Source organism: Barbus barbus, assembly GCF_936440315.1.
Source record: "Barbus barbus genome assembly, chromosome: 30".
Taxonomy (NCBI): domain Eukaryota; kingdom Metazoa; phylum Chordata; class Actinopteri; order Cypriniformes; family Cyprinidae; genus Barbus; species Barbus barbus.
In genome coordinates, this window is record NC_136758.1 from 20,941,806 (window position 1) to 20,959,932 (window position 18,127).

The window sequence follows — 18,127 nt, forward strand, 5'->3', positions numbered from 1 at the left end:
TCAAAAAAAAAAAAAAAAAAGATGGAAAAATATAAATTGTGAGTTGCTTCTGCCCTCCTGTGGTCAGATATTGCATTGGATTTATTAACTTGATATCTATATTATCTATAAAACAGATGCAATAATTAAAGGTAGCATAAACAGTATTTCAGTACTCCACTCAATAATATAGCCTACTGTATATTAATAAAATGTATATAATAAACTATGTTTTATAACAACAACAAAACATTGCAATTGCTAGTCCTTTTCCTACTTATAAATAAATAAAATAGTTATCCTCTAAAAATAAAACTCTGATATTGTGCAGCTATTTTCCTTCCTACATTGTTATCAGATTGGAGCTCATATTTCTAAGATATCAAACCATCAATCAATAAACCAAAATCCTATCTCTGATGACCTTGCTGTTCCTTCCCCCAGAGCAGACTGATAAATGAGGTACAGATTGTAGAAGTTAAAAAAATCAAATACAAGTAATCAATGTATGCATCCAATTGTATTGTAAGCCTCCACAGGAGAGCGTTGTAAATAAAGTAGTCTGTAAAACTGACTTGGCAGCTCCACAAATCTGAGAAAATTCATACCATCTATGAGAAATCCCTTAGCATCTGACTCACAATGAAAACGTAGACTGAAAAATGAAATGGGTTATGAAAGATGACATGTTCTGTGTGGATACTATCAAAGAAAGAAACCGAATATCAAATTTAGGAAATGCTTTTCTCCTCTCTGAAATTGTTTCCAAAAAATTGAGGAAAGACCACATGGCTCTATCACAATGCCAGAGATAATGATGCCTTTGACAATGGCCTACAGTAATACAGAAAAACATATTACCACAGATACCCCTCAAGTCACAAGAAGGACGTTGATAGGGTGGATAGGGCCTTAAAACTGCTATTAAATTTCAACAAGCGGTGAAGCCTATACAGTATATTTCTTCTTTTTTTTTCTCCATCAAAGTGGACTACAGTTTTACAGAATTCCAATATTTGCTTGTAAGCCAACATCTGGCATCAAAGATCCTTGAAATGTTCTCTTCTGATCGGCTTTATGGTAAAAAAGTGTGAGCTCAAAAGGAGGATTCATCATAAAACAGCCTGACATTTCTGTCTTTGAGTCAACATGCTTTTAAGCATCATTTTGAATTTTAATATTACCATACTCAAAAATATATATTACAATTAGATAAATATCATAATTATAATACATATATGCTTTACAGTTACAAATTAACAAATGCCATAAAACATTGCAGGAAACTCTCGAAAATACTTAATTTTAATTTTAATTATTATTATTTTTTTTAAGAGAAATAGTCTTAGAAATTAGTGCAGAGCACCAGAAACATGGCAAAAATAAGTAAACAAAATTATTCAAGATTTACCGCAAATTAAGGTTCACATTTAAAAAATAAATAAATAAATTTAAAATGAGTACTTCATAGTTATCTAACAGGCCTATAATTATATGTATGATACAGATATGAAAATATACGGCATAGCAGGAATGACTCCTTTCTAAATGCAGACAATATAATAAAATGTATTCGTTCTCACCTAAATATAATAAACCACGCCCCCGTTGATGACGCATGCCCACTCTGACTGGAGTTGCATGAAAGGGGCGTGGTCAGGTTCAACATAGCACCGCCTATTGCGGAACAGGCAAGTCAGCTGATAATGTTGGAGGAACGTACAAGTTAGAATGAACAAAGGTAATCAGTGTTGGGTGTTTTTGAGTATTTTTCTCTGTATCAGTATTTGTTTAGGTGAGGACTACGATTTGGATGATAAAACTGGATTAGGACGATCGTTTGATGGCATCGGTGGTTTAAGCGGTGGTGGGGTGAGTCTTTTACTGTAGTGTGCTTCCTTTTTCAGAGTTTCTGTAGTGCTTAGTTTACAGAAAACGCTAACGTCTGCATAACAATAATTGCCAATGTGTTATAAACGTTTTTTACAGGCGACCTCGCGTTTGCTCGTCAATTATGCTGAACCATATCGGAGTCAGATACTAGACTATCTATTCAAGGTGTGCTTGCTTAGAAAGGAATCTGATCAGACATACAATTATGTATTTACATTATAGACTGTATACATGTCAATCTATATTTAACAGCCTAAATTTGGAGCCTCATTACAAATCCTGAAGGTTGAAATTGGAGGCGATGCTCAGACTACAGGTATAGGGCACTTTCACTTTTAAAACTTCTGTACAGTGAGTGCGTTTATCCATATGACCTATTTAATATAATCATTTACAGATGGAACTGAGCCCTCACACATGCACTATGAAGATGATGAGAATTATTTTAGAGGATATGAATGGTGGCTTATGAGGGAAGCCAAGAAGAGGAATCCAAACATCACCCTCATAGGTAAAAAAAAATAATAATTACAAATGAATCAAACAGTGTAAACCTGCAAAAGTACACAGTGCTCTTGTGCAGTCGATCCCAAATATTAATTAGTAGTTTTAATAATTTATTTTTTACAGGTCTACCATGGGCTTTTCCGGGATGGGTTGGAAATGGTGAAAACTGGCCATATAGTTTCCCTGATATCACTGCTTCTTATGTGGTGTCTTGGATTCTTGGGGCCAAGGAGTACCATGACTTGGACATTGATTATGTTGGGGTGAATGCATCTCATCTATTCCAATAAATTCTGTGGCCATATTCCTCATTAATCTGAACATCTGATTTGTATTTCTTTGCACAGATATGGAATGAAAGGAGTTTTAACAGTAAGTACATAAAGGTAAGTACTGTCAGAGTCTCTTCTTTCATAATAATGTTTAATATTTTATCTCAAATAAATAGTGTTCTTTTTGATTGATATTTTAAACTTTTTATTCAAAGAAAAAGAAAAAAAAAACGTTTCCACAAAAATATTTGGCAGCAAATTCATTTTTAACACTGATAATAATAAGAAATGTTTCTTGGGCACCAAATCAGCATATCAGAATGATTTCTAAAGGATCATGTGATCGTGAAGACTGAAGTACTGCTGAAAAGTCAGCTTTACATTTACATTTAGTCATTTGGCAGACGTTTTTATCCAAAGCGACTTACAATTGGGGACTACAAAAAGAGATTTATCTTGAAGAGGCAATCAGACAGAGGAAGTGCTCGTAACACCAAGTCTCAGTCATTGTTCAAATAAGTACAAGCTAGTAAGGGAGGGAGAGAAAGAGAGGGAAAGAGTGAGTTTTTTTTTTGAGTTTAGGATGAAGTCAAGTACTGCCGATAGAGATGAGTTTTCAGTTGTTGCTTGAAGATTGACAGCGATCCAGCATTCCAGATGGGGTGGGAAGATTATTCCACCAGCCAGGAATGGTGAACGAGAATGTTCTGGAGAGTGATTTTGAACCTCTCTGTGATGGTACCGCAAGGCGTCACTCACTAGCAGATCTCAGACTTCTGGAAGGGATGTAGGTCGGTCAAAGACGCGCAGGAAAAAGTCGTCTGTCTTTACACTCGTTGGTCTTTGACCGAGGAGGCTGAACGCTTCCGCTGACGCTACGGTCTAAGAAACTAGAGTGAAAACAGCTGTGATTCTGATCAGCCCAGCCAATAAGGTTAAAGGACTGCTAATAGCTCAAGACGAAACTAACACTTTGCACAATCACACAGGCTCGTTCTCAGCTGAGGCGCAGATTATTCTAATTACCAGTAAGTGCAATCAAACATAAAAACCCCAACGAAAATGCAGAGTAGAAATAGGTAGGAAACAAACTATTCCTTCCTAGCAGCAAGTAAATAATTTAAACCACAGAACTGCGACCAAGTATTCAAAACACTTACGCGAGCTGCCGTCCGTCTCTTCTGGTGACTAATCAACTTCCCCCTCCATTAAACAGGAATAAATAATTTTTTCAGATATGTTAAAATTGATAACTTTTATTTTAAGTTGAAATAATCTTTCGCAATAAATGCAGCCTTGAAATCTTACTGACCTTAAAATTTTGAAAAGTGAAATGGTCCGTTTTATTTATTTATATATTTACGCTTTTACATGAGCCTGTTACATCAGTTTTTTTATGCATATACAGCACGTAAAAAGTTTGGGTCAAAAATGACCTTGTATTTTTTTTCTTTCTCTGCAATGTTTGCTAGCTTTTGCGATATACACTGGATAAAAGTGGTCTGGAGAGAGTTAAAATCATTGCCAGTGATAACCTGTGGGAGCCGATCACCTCTGTTGTAATTGCTGACAAAGAGCTACAGGATGCTGTTGAAATTTTAGGGTAAATCTTTTTGATTCCTTATTTAAAAACAGGACGTGTGCATTTTAATATGTATTAATGGAGGAAAAAATACACTAGCATGACATGTAAATATGTTTGAAGTGTGGTGATGTGAGATCCTGATGTTGGAATGGTTTGACTGACAGGGTTCATTATCCTGGCACCAACACTGTGCCTCACGCCCTGAAGACTGGCAAGAAACTGTGGTCCTCTGAAGACTACAGTACCTTTAATGACAACGTTGGCGCAGGCTGCTGGGCCCGAATTCTCAACCAGAACTATGTCAATGGCAAAATGACAGCGTATGATAACTCCGATATGATCTGAATCACGTAGCATTTCCCAGGTTATAAGGAGAACTATCACACATATAAATGTGTAAATTCAATTATGAAAAAAATGGGTTGTGTTTGCTTTTAGGACCATATCTTGGAACCTTGTTTCAAGTTATTATGAGGATCTTCCCTTTGGAAGGGATGGACTAATGACTGCAAAAGAGCCATGGAGTGGAAATTATGTTGTCGAGTCCCCTATTTGGATAACAGGTAATGTATTTTTATATGTGCTATATATACGCATGAATATTACAGTGGGGAAAAAAATTATTCGATCCCCTGCTGATTTTGCACGTTTGCCCACTGACAAAGAAATGATCAGTCTATAATTTTAATGGTAGGTTTATTTGAACAGTGAGAGACAGAATAATAACAAACACAATCCAGAAAAATGCATTTAAAAAAAGTTATGAATTGATTTGCATTTTAATCAAATAAGTATTTGACCCCTTCACAAAACATGACTTATTACTTGGTGGCAAAACACTTGCTGGAAATCACAGATGTCAGACATTTCTTGTAGTTGGCCACCAGGTTTGCACACATCTCAGGAGGGATTTTGTCCCACTCCTCTTTGGAGATCCTCTCCAAGTCATTAAGTTTCCTAGGCTGACGTTTGGCAACTCAAACCTTCAGCTCCATCCACAGGTTTTCTATGGGATTAAGGTCTGGAGACTGGCTAGGCCACTCCAGGACCTTAATATGCTTCTTCTTGAGCCACTCCTTTGTTGCCTTGGCCATGTGTTTTAGGTCATTGTCATGCTGGAATACCCATCCACGACCCATTTTCAATGCCCTGGCCCTGACGGTACATGGCCCCGTCCATCGTCCCTTTGATGCGTTGCAGTTGTCCTGTCCCCTTAGCAGAAAAACACCCCCAAAACATGTTTCCACCTTCATGTTTGACGGTGGGGATGGTGTTCTTGGGGTCATAGACAGCATTCCTCCTCCTCCAAACACGGCGAGTTGAGTTGATGCCAAAGAACTTGATTTTGGTCTCATCTGACCACAACACTTTCACCCAGTTCTCCTCTGAATCATTCAGATGTTCATTGCCAAACTTCAGACAGGCCTGTAGATGTGCTTTCTTGAGCAGGGGGACCTTGCAGGCGCTGCAGGATTTCAGTCCTTCACGGCGTAGTGTGTTACCAATTGTTTTCTTGGTGACTATGGTCCCAGTTGCCTTGAGATCATTGACAAGGTCCTCCCATGTAGTTCTGGGCTGATTCCTCACCGTTCTCATAATCATTGAAACTCCACGAGGTGAAATCTTGCATGGAGCCCCAGACTGAGGGAGATTGACAGTTATTTTGTGTTTCTTGAATTGATTTGCATTTTATCAGTCTATAATTTTAATGGTAGGTTTATTTGAACAGTGAGAGACAGAATAATAACAAACACAATCCAGAAAAATGCATTTAAAAAAAGTTATGAATTGATTTGCATTTTAATCAAATAAGTATTTGACCCCTTCACAAAACATGACTTATTACTTGGTGGCAAAACCCTTGCTGGAAATCACAGATGTCAGACATTTCTTGTAGTTGGCCACCAGGTTTGCACACATCTCAGGAGGGATTTTGTCCCACTCCTCTTTGGAGATCCTCTCCAAGTCATTAAGTTTCCTAGGCTGATGTTTGGCAACTCAAACCTTTGAACAGTGCACCAACAATTGCACCAACTGTTGTCACCTTCTCACCAAGCTGCTTGGCGATGGTCTTGTAGCCCATTCCAGCCTTGTGTAGGTCTACAATCTTGTCCCTGACATCCTTGGACAGCTCTTTGGTCTTGGCCATGGTGGAGAGTTTGGAATCTGATTGATTGATTGCTTCTGTGGACAGGTTGTCTTTTATAGAGGTAACAAGCTGAGATTAGGAGCACTCCCAGAGTCAAATCAATTTATAACTTTTTTGAAATGCGTTTTTCTGGATTTTTTGTTGTTATTCTGTCTCTCACTGTTCAAATAAACCTACCATTAAAATTATAGACTGATAATTTCTTTGTACAAAATCAGCAGGGGATCAAATAATTTTTTTTCCCCAACGTATATGCATCATATAAGTAATGTGTGTTACAATAAAGTATTTGATTCCTAAAATTCTGTAAGCCCACACTACCCAGTTTACGGAACCTGGCTGGACGTACCTGCAGACAGTGGGACACTTCATACACGGTGGAAGTTATGTTGCATTGACTGATGAGAGAGGGAATCTAACAATAATCACTGAAACTATGGTGAGACGTTTGAAATTGATCTTCTAAACAATTAGCACAACATGCACTACCGTTCAAAAGTTAAGGGTTGCAATTTTTTATTTTTTAAATTTATTTATTTTTTATATATTTTTTTGAAAGAAGTCTCTTATGCTTGCCAAGGCTAGTGAGAGCAGCATTTATTTGAAGTAGAAATAGTTTGTCTCTTTTGATCAATGTATCCTTGATGAATAAAAACATTTAAAAAAATCTTACTGACCCCAAACTTTTGAACAGTAGTGCGTATATATATCCTCTTAATGGTCTTTATGTTTGTGTGAAAACGCATTACTCCATTTTATTTAATTTTTTAGACCCATGATCACTCTGTGTGCATAAGACCTCCTCTGCCTTCATATGATGTCACTGCCCAGAATGTAACCTTCCATCTGAAAGGGACTTTTGTAAGTGCCCCCCCCCCCCCCCCCCCCCTTTTTTTTTGGTTTAAAGGGTTTATAATGGTTAAAATTACTTAAAATTAAATTTATGTAAGTACATGGAATAAAATTTTTCACAGGCTTCAATCAGTGAGCTGCAGGTGTGGCATTCAAAGTTTGATTTCAAGACAAACAAGACAGTCCTCTTCCAAAATCTCAAGCCTATTAAAGTAAGTATATACATAAAATCAATATATTCATGATATAATATCTTTAAAAAGACGGTTACATTTTATTTTAAGGTGGCCTTGTTACAGTGTAATTATACATTTATGTACTGAGTAATATTAATTAACTACATGTACTTACTATAGGGTTAGGGTTACTTGTATGTCATTGGGCATTATTAATTGTTATTATAATAGTAAGTACATTTAACGTGTAACAAGGACAGCTTAAAATAAAGTGTTACCAGAAAGACTTAAAATAAGAAAGTATTTTGATATTGTCTGGGTTTTTAAAAAAATATAAATGGGTTCAGTAAATTGATTTTTATAATAATTATTTACTTGTTATTTGAAATGTAATGTAATATATCTCTGTGTAAACTGTGAATGCTGTAGGTAATTGAAGGGTCCTTCAGCATAGAGCTTGATGTTGATGAGGTATATACATTTACTACTGTACGAAATGGTCAGAGAGGGAGTTACCCAGATCCTCCACCCTCTGCTCCCTATCCTAAATCATACAAAGATGATTTTGATGTCTGTAAGTAGCTTCATTTTCATTTTCTTCCCTCATTTAATAGCTATTCTAATACTTTTCACACAGTGTGTGCAAATCTAACAACTTTGGCTTCCTGTCTCCCAGCTGGAAATCCATATTTCTCAGAGGCTCCAAACTTTGCAGATCAGACGGGGGTCTTTGAATACTTCACTAACCAGACAGATCCTGGACCTCATGTTTCCACTCTGCGACAGGTGGTCACTCAGCATCCGGTGACCTGGGTTGCAGATGCTGATCAGACAATAAGTGTTATTGGTGATTATCAATGGTGAGAATTGTATAACTATTATGTACACTACCATTTAAAAATTTGGTGTTAGAAATTAATAATTCAGGATTCAGCAAAAAGTAACAGTAAAACATTTGTAATGTTACAAAAAAAAATTATAATGCTGTTCTTTGGAACTTTTCTACTCATCAAAGAAATGTTAAGAAGCACAGATGTTTTTTCAACATTGACGATAAGAAGACATGTTTCTTCAGCACCAAATCATCATATTAGAATGATTTCTGAAGAATCGTGTGACGCTGAAGACTATAGTAATGGCTGCTGAAAATTCAGCTTTGCCATCACAGGAATGAGTTACATTTTAAAATATATTAAAATGGAAACAGTTATTTAAAATTGCAATAATATTTCATAATATCACAAATTGTATTTTTGATCAAGTAAATGCAGCCCTAATAAGCATAAGATACTTATTTCAAAAACATTAAAAAAATAGCAACACAAAAATTTTAAATGGTCATTAACTTGCTTAAGAAATAAAGAATACTGTACATAAATAGATTCTATGCAGTTAATAGCTGTATGTACTTATGATTATCAGGCAAGACCTGCGGGTGTCATGTGACATATACATGGAGACTGTGCACACCGGTGGAGTCTTCATTGCTGTCAGAGTGAACAAAGGTGGAGGTGTTGTCCGAAGCACAAGGGGAGTCTTTTTCTGGGTCTATGCAGACGGCACCTACAAAATCACAAATGACCTCAGTAAGCATCTGAATAATAAAAGCTTTGTTTTTTGTGTCCTTTTTTTCCCTACTGCTGTAAGTTTGACTAAACCAGGTCATATTTATAAAACCCTTTGATCGAACAGATGGAATGACAGTTCTTGCTGAGGGCCTGTCTGGAACTAGAGCGTGTGTATGGTACACACTGACCCTTACCGTCAAGGTTTGTTGAATTATATATGGAAATGTTTCTAAATATATTTATTGCTGAGTTTTCCCTTTATTTTAGTTCTATCCATTGTGTCTTGAATCTCATTTTGCCACACTGTCAGATTTGTACTTCAGTTGATCTGTCATTTATTCTTTGTTTTAGGGAAACTATACATCAGCAGATCTCAATGGCTATCCCCTGTGGAAGAATTCAGTGCTCTGGGAGCCACGACATGGATGGGCGGCCATAGGCACTAGTTCATTTGAACTTGCACAGTTTGATAATTTTGCTATAGAGGCCTTAGCTTGATTGTTTTTGGTCTGCCATTGTTGTGACACTGTAAACAAGCAGACTGGAATCAAACAGGTGTGTGACTAATGTGATTATGAAGTGATTTAAGGAGTTGTTAATTTTTAAGGTTTCAGTTGCATATACACCCAATGTGCATTAATAATAATAATATGAATACTTATAATAATAATAATTTGAACCATTGGTGTGATTTAAAATGTCTGAACAATTGACAATGTGAGTTTTGTGAACTTTTTTGTTATTAATTTAATTTGAATATATATTTTTTCTAATAAATGACTGATCAGCTGTAAAAAAGATGTTGAATTGTGTGTCATTTATAGAGCGAGCTGTACAAAATTGTGACAGTATATTCATGATAAAGCGCTGATATAAGCTTTATATTTTTAGCTTCATTATGAATGTCATATCACAGTTCTAAATGTAAATTTATAGTGAAACAATATTTGTAATTTTTATGTAATGATGATTTGAATAATGAACATGTTTAGCTAAAGACATTGTGACCGTAAGATCACATTATTTTGAGCCTATTACAAAACATCAAACCTAGAGCAAATTTGTCCTGTGAAAAATTAAAAGGTTATAATTTTGTTGAATAATGTTAACCAGCTTGAACCAAGTCTACCATCATCTAGCTCAGCTTGGACCAGATAATGACCACAACTGACCAGCATGATCAATCACACACAACCATCTGCCATCATATGTCTGTGGAGCAGCACAGCAACATTTAGACTACTGAGAAATATCCATGTTCTATCCGTTGTTTTACATTATATTAGCTCATAATAGTATGCTAAATGTAAGGCTAAAGCAGACGGTCATAAATAATGCAATCACGGTAAAGTGTAAAAAATATTCATTCTTTTGTCCGTATTTTGTCATCTAGACACCACCTTAATTTTTTTTTTTAAATGATTTGTATTATGTTGTAAAAGCTTCCAGAAATCAGCTTTGTATTGAACCACGTGAACGCATCCGTTTCCTAGCAACAAAACAACAGTTAACAACACAGAATGGCAGACAAGACTGAGGAGATGCCGCAAAACGCCAGACGTGTTTTTATCAACGATGTTGATAAATATACATCGAAAAATATTGCAAGGGTAAGATTTTTTTATTTTTTGCATTATTATTCAGCTTAATAATTATAGACACTGCTTGAAATTAAATGTCAATTTGCAGGGCAGTCCATACCTTACTACTGTGTATTTCGTTTACCCTTATTTTCCTGTGTTAAGTTTCTAGACTCATGTATGGTTGGTGCATCTCTAGTGGACCCTGGAGAGGCTGATGTGGAGGAAGATGAGGACAGGCTGCATGATGAGCAACCAAAACTCAAAGGTGCAACCTTCCAGATTGTGGGAACAGTTTCCAGCCAAACAGAGGAGACGTTCAGTTTCATTGCTGAAGAGTACAGTGTAAATAAATCACAACTAGCCTATGCAGAAGATATGAATTTTATAAGTTGTTTTTTCATCAAATCCCTTTTACTCCCCACCAGAACTTGAAGCGAGAAGACCTTCTACATCATCTAATGAAATGTGATGTGGTCATTTATGATATTACTCAGCATGCTGATCAGATAGATGAAGCACAGTGGGCTGTCTCAGGTATCACATTATTATTAAATCCATGTGCCATTTCTTGCTATAAATCTTTTTCCTGAGCAGATGCTCACAAAATTATCATCCAATCACAGCTCTTCATGAAGAAATGGACCAGTTTTCTGGGCCCAAGATGTTTATCCTGGTGTCAACAATCATGACGTGGGCTATGACTAAACCAGCTGATAAAGTAGGAATAATTCAAATTATCAAATAAGTACTCTCTTGAACAGCATGCAGAACAAGATTAAAAGGTCGAATTAATGAATATTTTTAACTCCATTATAGGATTATCCAGAGTTTCCTTTTACAGAAGAACACTACAGGAGAAGAAAAGCACACCCCAACTTCCATGCTCATATCGCTTTGGAGAAACTTGTGGTCAAATTAGGCAAAACTGTAAGCTAGAACCCCTTGCAGAAGAATTTTCTACTTTAAAAGTGTGAAGTTCATTTTTATTTTTTAAACGATTTTCAGAAAAACTCCAGGTTCTCCACTTATGTTGTTGCATCTGGGCTACAGTATGGAATGGGAGAGCACATCTTTCATTTATTTTTTAAGGTAAATCATATGCACATACTTTAAAAAGCATCACACTTGTAATTATTTTGTGCTAATTAAAGTGTTGAAGCTAAATAGTTGCTCTATGTAGATGTCATGGTTGGGCGAAGTCTCCCAGGTGCCCATCTTTGGAGATGGCTCCAATATTATCCCCAGTATTCACATCAATGATCTGGCAGGGTAAGTAATATTGTGGAGCTTTTTATGACATATCATCCATGCAAAAACTAAATTACTGGGCATTTACACCCCTTTGATTTGTATTCATGAAGGATCATCCAAAATGTCATTGACCACAAGCCAAAGTCACAATACTTTGTTGCAGTTGATGATTCCAAAAACACAATGGAGGATATCATAAAGGTGAGATTTTACACATTCAGTATATTTTTGTTTAGAAAATTAATGGTTCTCATGCAAAGAAGTGTTCTTCTTCAAGGCAGTAGCATTCGTGCTTGGACCAGGAAAAACTCAGAATGTTTCAAAAGAGGAGATTTATCTCATACAGGATCTGACGGTAAGAATCAATGCCAGTTGTTCTGACATACTACAGTGAAGATTATCAATATTTGATAATATCAGTTTTGCTTTTGTATTGACAAAGCTTTTTTTTTTCACTTTCTTCAGCAAACAGATATTGATTCTTTGCTTGTCAACCTTCCTATTGAAGCAACATATCTGAAAGAGAATTTTAACATTCAGTGGGTGTCAGAAACTGGAATGGTTGAAAACATTGAGCAAGTTACTGAAGAATACAAGCAGACTAGGGGATTGTTGGTACGCTGAAATACTCTTAACGTTTTTGATACTTCCTCTATGTTTAAGATCAGAGTTGGGATCTTTGACTTCATCAAACGTTTTACAGTATAAACACCTGTTTATATATTTCCCAGCCCCTTCGTATTTGCATCCTGGGACCACCTGCTGTTGGGAAGAGCACTATAGCGGAGAGGATATGCAAGCATTACAAACTTCACCATGTTAAGCCTAAGGAGACAATCGCTGAAACATTAGAACACCTGGTCAGTGTTGTACAATGCCAAGAATTTATTCACAACTATCAAAGCATGTTCATATAACACAGATATTAAAGGAAAGGGAAGTGGTGTGTGGCCAAGTATGGTGACCCATACTCGGAATTTGTGCTCTGCATTTAACCCATCCAAGTGTACACACACAGTAGTGAACATACACCCGGAGCAGTGGGCAGCCAATGCTGCGGCACCCGGGGAGCAGTTGGGGGTTCGGTGCCTTGCTCAAGGGTCTCACCTCAGTTGTGGTATTGAGGGTGGAGAGAGTGTTGGTTATTCACTCCCCCCACCTACAATCCCTGCCAGACCTGAGACTCGAACCCACGACCTTCGGGTTACAAGTCCAACTCTCTATCCATTAGGCCACGACTGTCATTTTATTTAAAGGGATTGAAATAAAAATTCTGTCATTATTTACCCATAAGTTGTTCCAAACCTGTATGACTTTATTTTTCTATCGAATATATATCTGAAGAAGATATTTTGAAGAATGTTAGTAACCAAACTAGACTTCCAGTAAGGACAAAATAACATGAAAGTCAACTGTTTGGTTACCAACGTTCTTCAAGATATCTTCTTTTATGTTCAACAGAAGATGACGTTCATACAGGTTTGGAACAAAATGAGGGTGAGGTAAATGAAGACCAAATGTTCATTTATGGGTGAACTATCCCTTTAAAAAAAACTAGCTAAAATAATACTGAAGTAAATATACCCCTATAGTGAATTCCCTTCTGTTTTTATACATTGAAAAAATATCTATAAATTGTAAATATTTTATACTAATACTTAATTGAATCAATCAGGAGTCGTGTGTTCGTATAGAGGATGAGGAAAACGACCAGAGTGAAGCTCAGGAGTTTCTGGACACTCTGAAGGAAAACATGAATCAGAATGAAGGTTGTGTATTTGTAATTTTTTAGGTGCTATATACTGAAATGATATATACAGTATTAAGATTTTTGTTGTTGTTGTTGTTGTTTAGGACGACTGGATGACCAATATGTGATTCGTATAATGAGGGACAAACTCAGAACTAAACCCTGTATGAACCAGGGCTTTGTTTTGGATGGTTTTCCAAAGACATACGAGCAGGCGAAGGAGTTATTTGCTGGTGAGAAATATACCCCTTTTTAGGTGATATATTAACAAATTAAATCATGATTCTGATTAATAATACATGAGTTTTGATTTGCTGCATGATTATTTAAATATTCAACAGGTGACGAAGAGCCTGAAGACTTGCAATCTAAACATGAGAAAAAGATCATTCCAGGTCTGTAATTAATGTAAAGTATAATGCAGATTAGAAATGCCCTTTTTCTCCATCATAATTATTAGCCTTAAGATTTGAGTTTTGCATGACTGATTTGAATCTTATAAAATTCATTTAGCGACGAAGTGTTCAAAAGTTTAATAGTTGTAAAAGGAATCTCTCGTACTCACCAAAAGTTGAATTTATTTGATAAAAAATACAGCAAAATTATTACAATGTATTATACCATTTGTTTAATTTAGCGCATAAATAAAATATTAAGCTCTATTTTTGCATAAGAGAGCAGCGCAGTCTTGTTCAGCTGAGTTTTACATAATGTGAACATTTTCAGTGAGATGTTACATTTGTAGACCGATGAACTGAGAATATGACACCCACAACTCATTTAAAAGATATACTTTAACAGGTGGCTATAAACATTGCTATGACACTAGTGAAACAGTCATCTGTCTCTTCTTCAGAGTTTGTGTTCTTTGTCGACGCCACTGATGTTTTCCTGAAAAATCGCGTTCTGAATCTACCTGAGACTGTTGTAGAAGGGACTTCCTACACTCCTGAACAGTTCCTTCGCCGCTTAGCCAGTTTCAGAGAAAGAAACGTAGAGGATGAGACGTTGCTGAACTACTTTGAGGATCTGGAGATTCATCCTGAGCACTTAGGTAATGTTAAAGGAGTGAAGCAAATTATATTTTAATGAAGTGCATTAATACTACATCTGTTGATCTAACTAATACAGGCTAAGCATTAAGGTGTGGTCACATTTAAAAATTTTCCTGGACAAAATTTTCAATAGGAATCCACATTTACAAGCAAAAACAGTCCAAACTCAGTTCTAAACAAATATGTTGGTGGGTTTTGATGTGAGAGAATGAAAGACTTTTTGACTGGAGTAAGCAGTATTATTATGGCCAGAAGTGGCAGTTAAAATTCTTTAATGATGGATTTGTTTCTTACAAACGCAGCTTTTCATTTCACAAGACATAAATTGATGGACTGAAGTCATGTGGGTTACTGTCATGTTTATATCAGCTGTTTGGACTCTCATTCTGATGGCACCCATTCACAAGTGTGGCCTAAGTGTCCAAATGTATGTCTATTTTCCTTATTGCTCTTTTATTTCAGAGATTACAAGCAATGATGACAGTGAATACCTGCTGGTCATAGAGAAGGTTTGCAAAAAGGTGGGCAAACCGAAGAACTATGGGATAATCTTAGAAGAGGTGGAGGAAGAAGAGCGGCGGCAAGCAGAACAGCAGCTAAAGGAAAGAGCAGCACAAAGAGCTGAGGCAGAGCGGCGGGAGGAAGAAGAGGCACAACATAGAGATCGCCGCTGGGGGGAATGGGTAAGCATCTGCATTCAATCCTCTGATAACTACAGTGTATTCAGTGCATTTTTAGTTGTTATAAACTTTTTCTTGTCTATGAGATGTTAGTGTGTGTTTGTGTGTTTTAAGAATCAGCAACTTGAGGAGGTGAAGAGACAAGAATATGACCTGCTGGAATCTCAGTCAGGACTTTTAAGGAACTATCTGATAAAGGATGTGATGCCCACTCTCACCCAAGGGCTCATCGAATGCTGTAGAATACGTCCTGACGACCCCATAGACTTCCTGGTAGGTTGGTCATCTTGATAATACTTAGTAGATTCATTTGTTTTACTGGAAGAATTGTAAAATGTCACTCTTTGTATCTTTCAGGCTGAGTACCTTCTCAAAAATAATCCCGAAGGGTAATAAAACATGGACATTAATTGTCCTGGGGTTTCAGCAGCAAGTATAACTTCTGTTGTATATTTTTTGTTCTAGAGAGGTTTATTTCAGTTTTAATGTTCATTTAAAATCTAAATTTTTAATACAGTTTGTGATTATGAATAATAATTAATGCTACAGTGAACAAATACAATGCAAATAAAATAGAAAACAAATTTCTTTCACTAGGTTTATCTATCCATGGATTTCAAAAGCAAATAAAAAACAAAACATTTAAAAGGTTGATAGAATGAAGCTGTTAATTGGAAGTTCATTTGTGGAAAGTAGGTCCATCATGTCATGATTAATCTGATTTGTCCGCTGCTTTCAAAGGATAAATGTTACAAATTGCAGATAATTAACAGACCCTTTTAGCTAGCACATAATTCATTTCATTAGTAAAATAAACAAAATACTGCACTTTAGGAAGTGCCGTAGCTCCTTCAGTTCACCTTTTAATATGATAATACATTAACATAGTCCTTAGTGCCAGTTTCTCTGTTCTCAAATAGAAGAATATAATACTAACTAAAACTATGATACAATGCAGAAGGGCAACAAAGTGCGCAAGAGTCCAGTTTACAGCAGGTAATAACAGAACTACAAGACATGAGGAATCATAGGGTAAACGACAGCAGAAGGTAGCAATAAACAATAAACCGGGTTGGAATTTACAAGTCAAGTGCAACCATAATAGATGTACAGCTACTAAGGACAAGATTGTGTATGACAAAGCGCAGGTGCTTGAGGTTAGGCAGAAATATTGGCTGTCTGTAATATGGATGGGCCCCAAGTGGAAACTGTTTATGAATCTGTTGATCAGCACTTTTGATGTGGAACAAACTTTTTAAAATATCAGCCCTTTGGGTCTGGAAGTGTCGATCTGAAATTCAGCTACTCAACATCAGTGTTCGGAGATCACTGAGCTTCTATGACTTTTAAATATATTGAAAATATTGCATTAGAAAAATAAAAATCATATGTACAGTGCTGCTTGAAAGTTTCTGAACCCTTTGCAATTCTGTGAAAATGTAATTTTAACAAAATAAGAGAGATCATACAAAATGCATGTTATTATTTTTCAAACACAACTATTAAAAAAGGTTAAAATATTCACTGATGCTCCTGAAGGAAACACGATGCATTAAAAGCTGGGGGTGAAAACTTTTTGAATTTGAAGATCAAGGTATTTGTTTTTTGGGGAACATGCAAGTATCTTCTGTTGCTTCCGAAGGGAAGTACTAAATGGAATAAGAAAAATAAGAAAGACCTGTTCAAAAGTTTTCACCCCCAGCTTTTAATGCATCGTGTTTCCTTCAGGAGCATCAGTGAATATTTTAACCTTTTTTAATAGTTGTGTTTGAGTCCCTCAATTGTCCTCAGTGTGAAAAGATGGATCTCAAAATCATACAGTCACCACTGGAAAGGGTTCAAATATGCTAAAGATGCTGGAAAACTGAAGATTCTGCAGGACCTGGAGGATTTTTCTGAAGAACAGTGCTCAGTTTAACTGTTCAGAACAAACAAGGGACTCATGAACAACCAACAAAAAACAGCTGTGGATCATCCAGGTAATCATACACAGTATTAAGAATCAAGGGTCCCCAAACTTTTAAATAGTGTTATTTTAATAATTTAAGCTTTTTTTTTTTTGTCTTGTGAACTAAATGTAAAACATTTTATGTAAAATATCTTACTCAGCACAGTACTAAATAAAAAATAACATGCATTTTGTATGATCTCTCTTATTTTGTTCAAATTACTCACATTTTCACAGATTCTGCAAGGGGTTCACAAACTTTCAAGCAGTATATATATATATATATATATATATATATATATATATATCAAGCTGTATATAACATGATATTTTTTAGGGCATGTTTTAAGGCCAAAATGAATTGTACTGCATTTTTAGAAGAATATGTTATTGTACATTGACTTAGTTACCTAAAATGTATACTTAAAAATCAATAAAAAATATATACTTTAATATATACTGTTATATAAGTTCAGGGACAAGATTTCTTTACAGAAAGATCAAAAGAACAGCTTTTTTTGTAACAATGTAAAAATCTTTCCTGTCACTTTTGATGAATTTAATGCATCCTTGCTAAAAGTATCCCTGCCAAAAGTGCTATTAAGAATAAAAGTATTATTTTATTAATTAAAATTATTTTTAAAATCTCAATGAAAGCAAACTTTTGGTAAGTTATACTGTTTCAAGCAACGATTCTTTCTTTCAAGACTTTAGCAGGTTACTATATAGGTGTGTACCACTAGATGGCACTCCTACCCATGCAATACAACATATTTCTTTTCCTTTTGATTTCCCACCAAGACCTCTAAAATTGAGACAACCCATTTGACCACATACTGTAGAAACATTTCTGTATGTTAAACAGTTAGGCTTGAGATT

General features: G+C 35.8%; 2 protein-coding genes across 2 annotated transcripts; both read left to right on the forward strand.

The window, feature by feature from the left end:
* Positions 1-1,651: 1,651 nt before the first annotated feature.
* On the forward strand, positions 1,652-9,632 carry galcb (galactosylceramidase b). Its single transcript, XM_079385315.1, has 17 exons — positions 1,652-1,851; positions 1,969-2,037; positions 2,125-2,188; positions 2,270-2,383; positions 2,503-2,642; positions 2,727-2,765; positions 4,124-4,254; positions 4,401-4,556; positions 4,675-4,799; positions 6,697-6,824; positions 7,157-7,246; positions 7,360-7,449; positions 7,843-7,987; positions 8,090-8,273; positions 8,836-8,999; positions 9,106-9,182; positions 9,333-9,632. The coding sequence occupies exons 1-17, from the start codon at positions 1,711-1,713 to the stop codon at positions 9,477-9,479; spliced, it is 2,004 nt and encodes a 667-aa protein (XP_079241441.1). The 5' UTR covers positions 1,652-1,710; the 3' UTR covers positions 9,480-9,632.
* An 864-nt stretch (positions 9,633-10,496) lies between these two features.
* LOC306850354 (adenylate kinase 7-like) lies at positions 10,497-16,673 on the forward strand. Its single transcript, XM_079385932.1, has 18 exons — positions 10,497-10,591; positions 10,727-10,906; positions 10,990-11,098; positions 11,188-11,282; positions 11,381-11,491; positions 11,570-11,653; positions 11,745-11,833; positions 11,926-12,016; positions 12,093-12,170; positions 12,281-12,430; positions 12,547-12,675; positions 13,491-13,584; positions 13,670-13,798; positions 13,907-13,960; positions 14,422-14,619; positions 15,083-15,303; positions 15,415-15,573; positions 15,658-16,673. The coding sequence occupies exons 1-18, from the start codon at positions 10,502-10,504 to the stop codon at positions 15,691-15,693; spliced, it is 2,097 nt and encodes a 698-aa protein (XP_079242058.1). The 5' UTR covers positions 10,497-10,501; the 3' UTR covers positions 15,694-16,673.
* Positions 16,674-18,127: the final 1,454 nt, after the last annotated feature.

Excerpts from the sequence above, each read along its gene's own strand:
- galcb (XM_079385315.1), top strand. The coding sequence starts at position 1,711 with ATGAACAAAGGTAATCAGTGTTGGGTGTTTTTGAGTATTTTTCTCTGT. Across the intron at positions 2,038-2,124 it reads TACTAGACTATCTATTCAAG|CCTAAATTTGGAGCCTCATT; the intron begins GTGTGCTTGCTT and ends TATATTTAACAG. Across the intron at positions 4,255-4,400 it reads GATGCTGTTGAAATTTTAGG|GGTTCATTATCCTGGCACCA; the intron begins GTAAATCTTTTT and ends TTTGACTGACAG.
- LOC306850354 (XM_079385932.1), top strand. The coding sequence starts at position 10,502 with ATGGCAGACAAGACTGAGGAGATGCCGCAAAACGCCAGACGTGTTTTT. Across the intron at positions 11,283-11,380 it reads TGACTAAACCAGCTGATAAA|GATTATCCAGAGTTTCCTTT; the intron begins GTAGGAATAATT and ends ACTCCATTATAG. Across the intron at positions 11,834-11,925 it reads CACATCAATGATCTGGCAGG|GATCATCCAAAATGTCATTG; the intron begins GTAAGTAATATT and ends GTATTCATGAAG.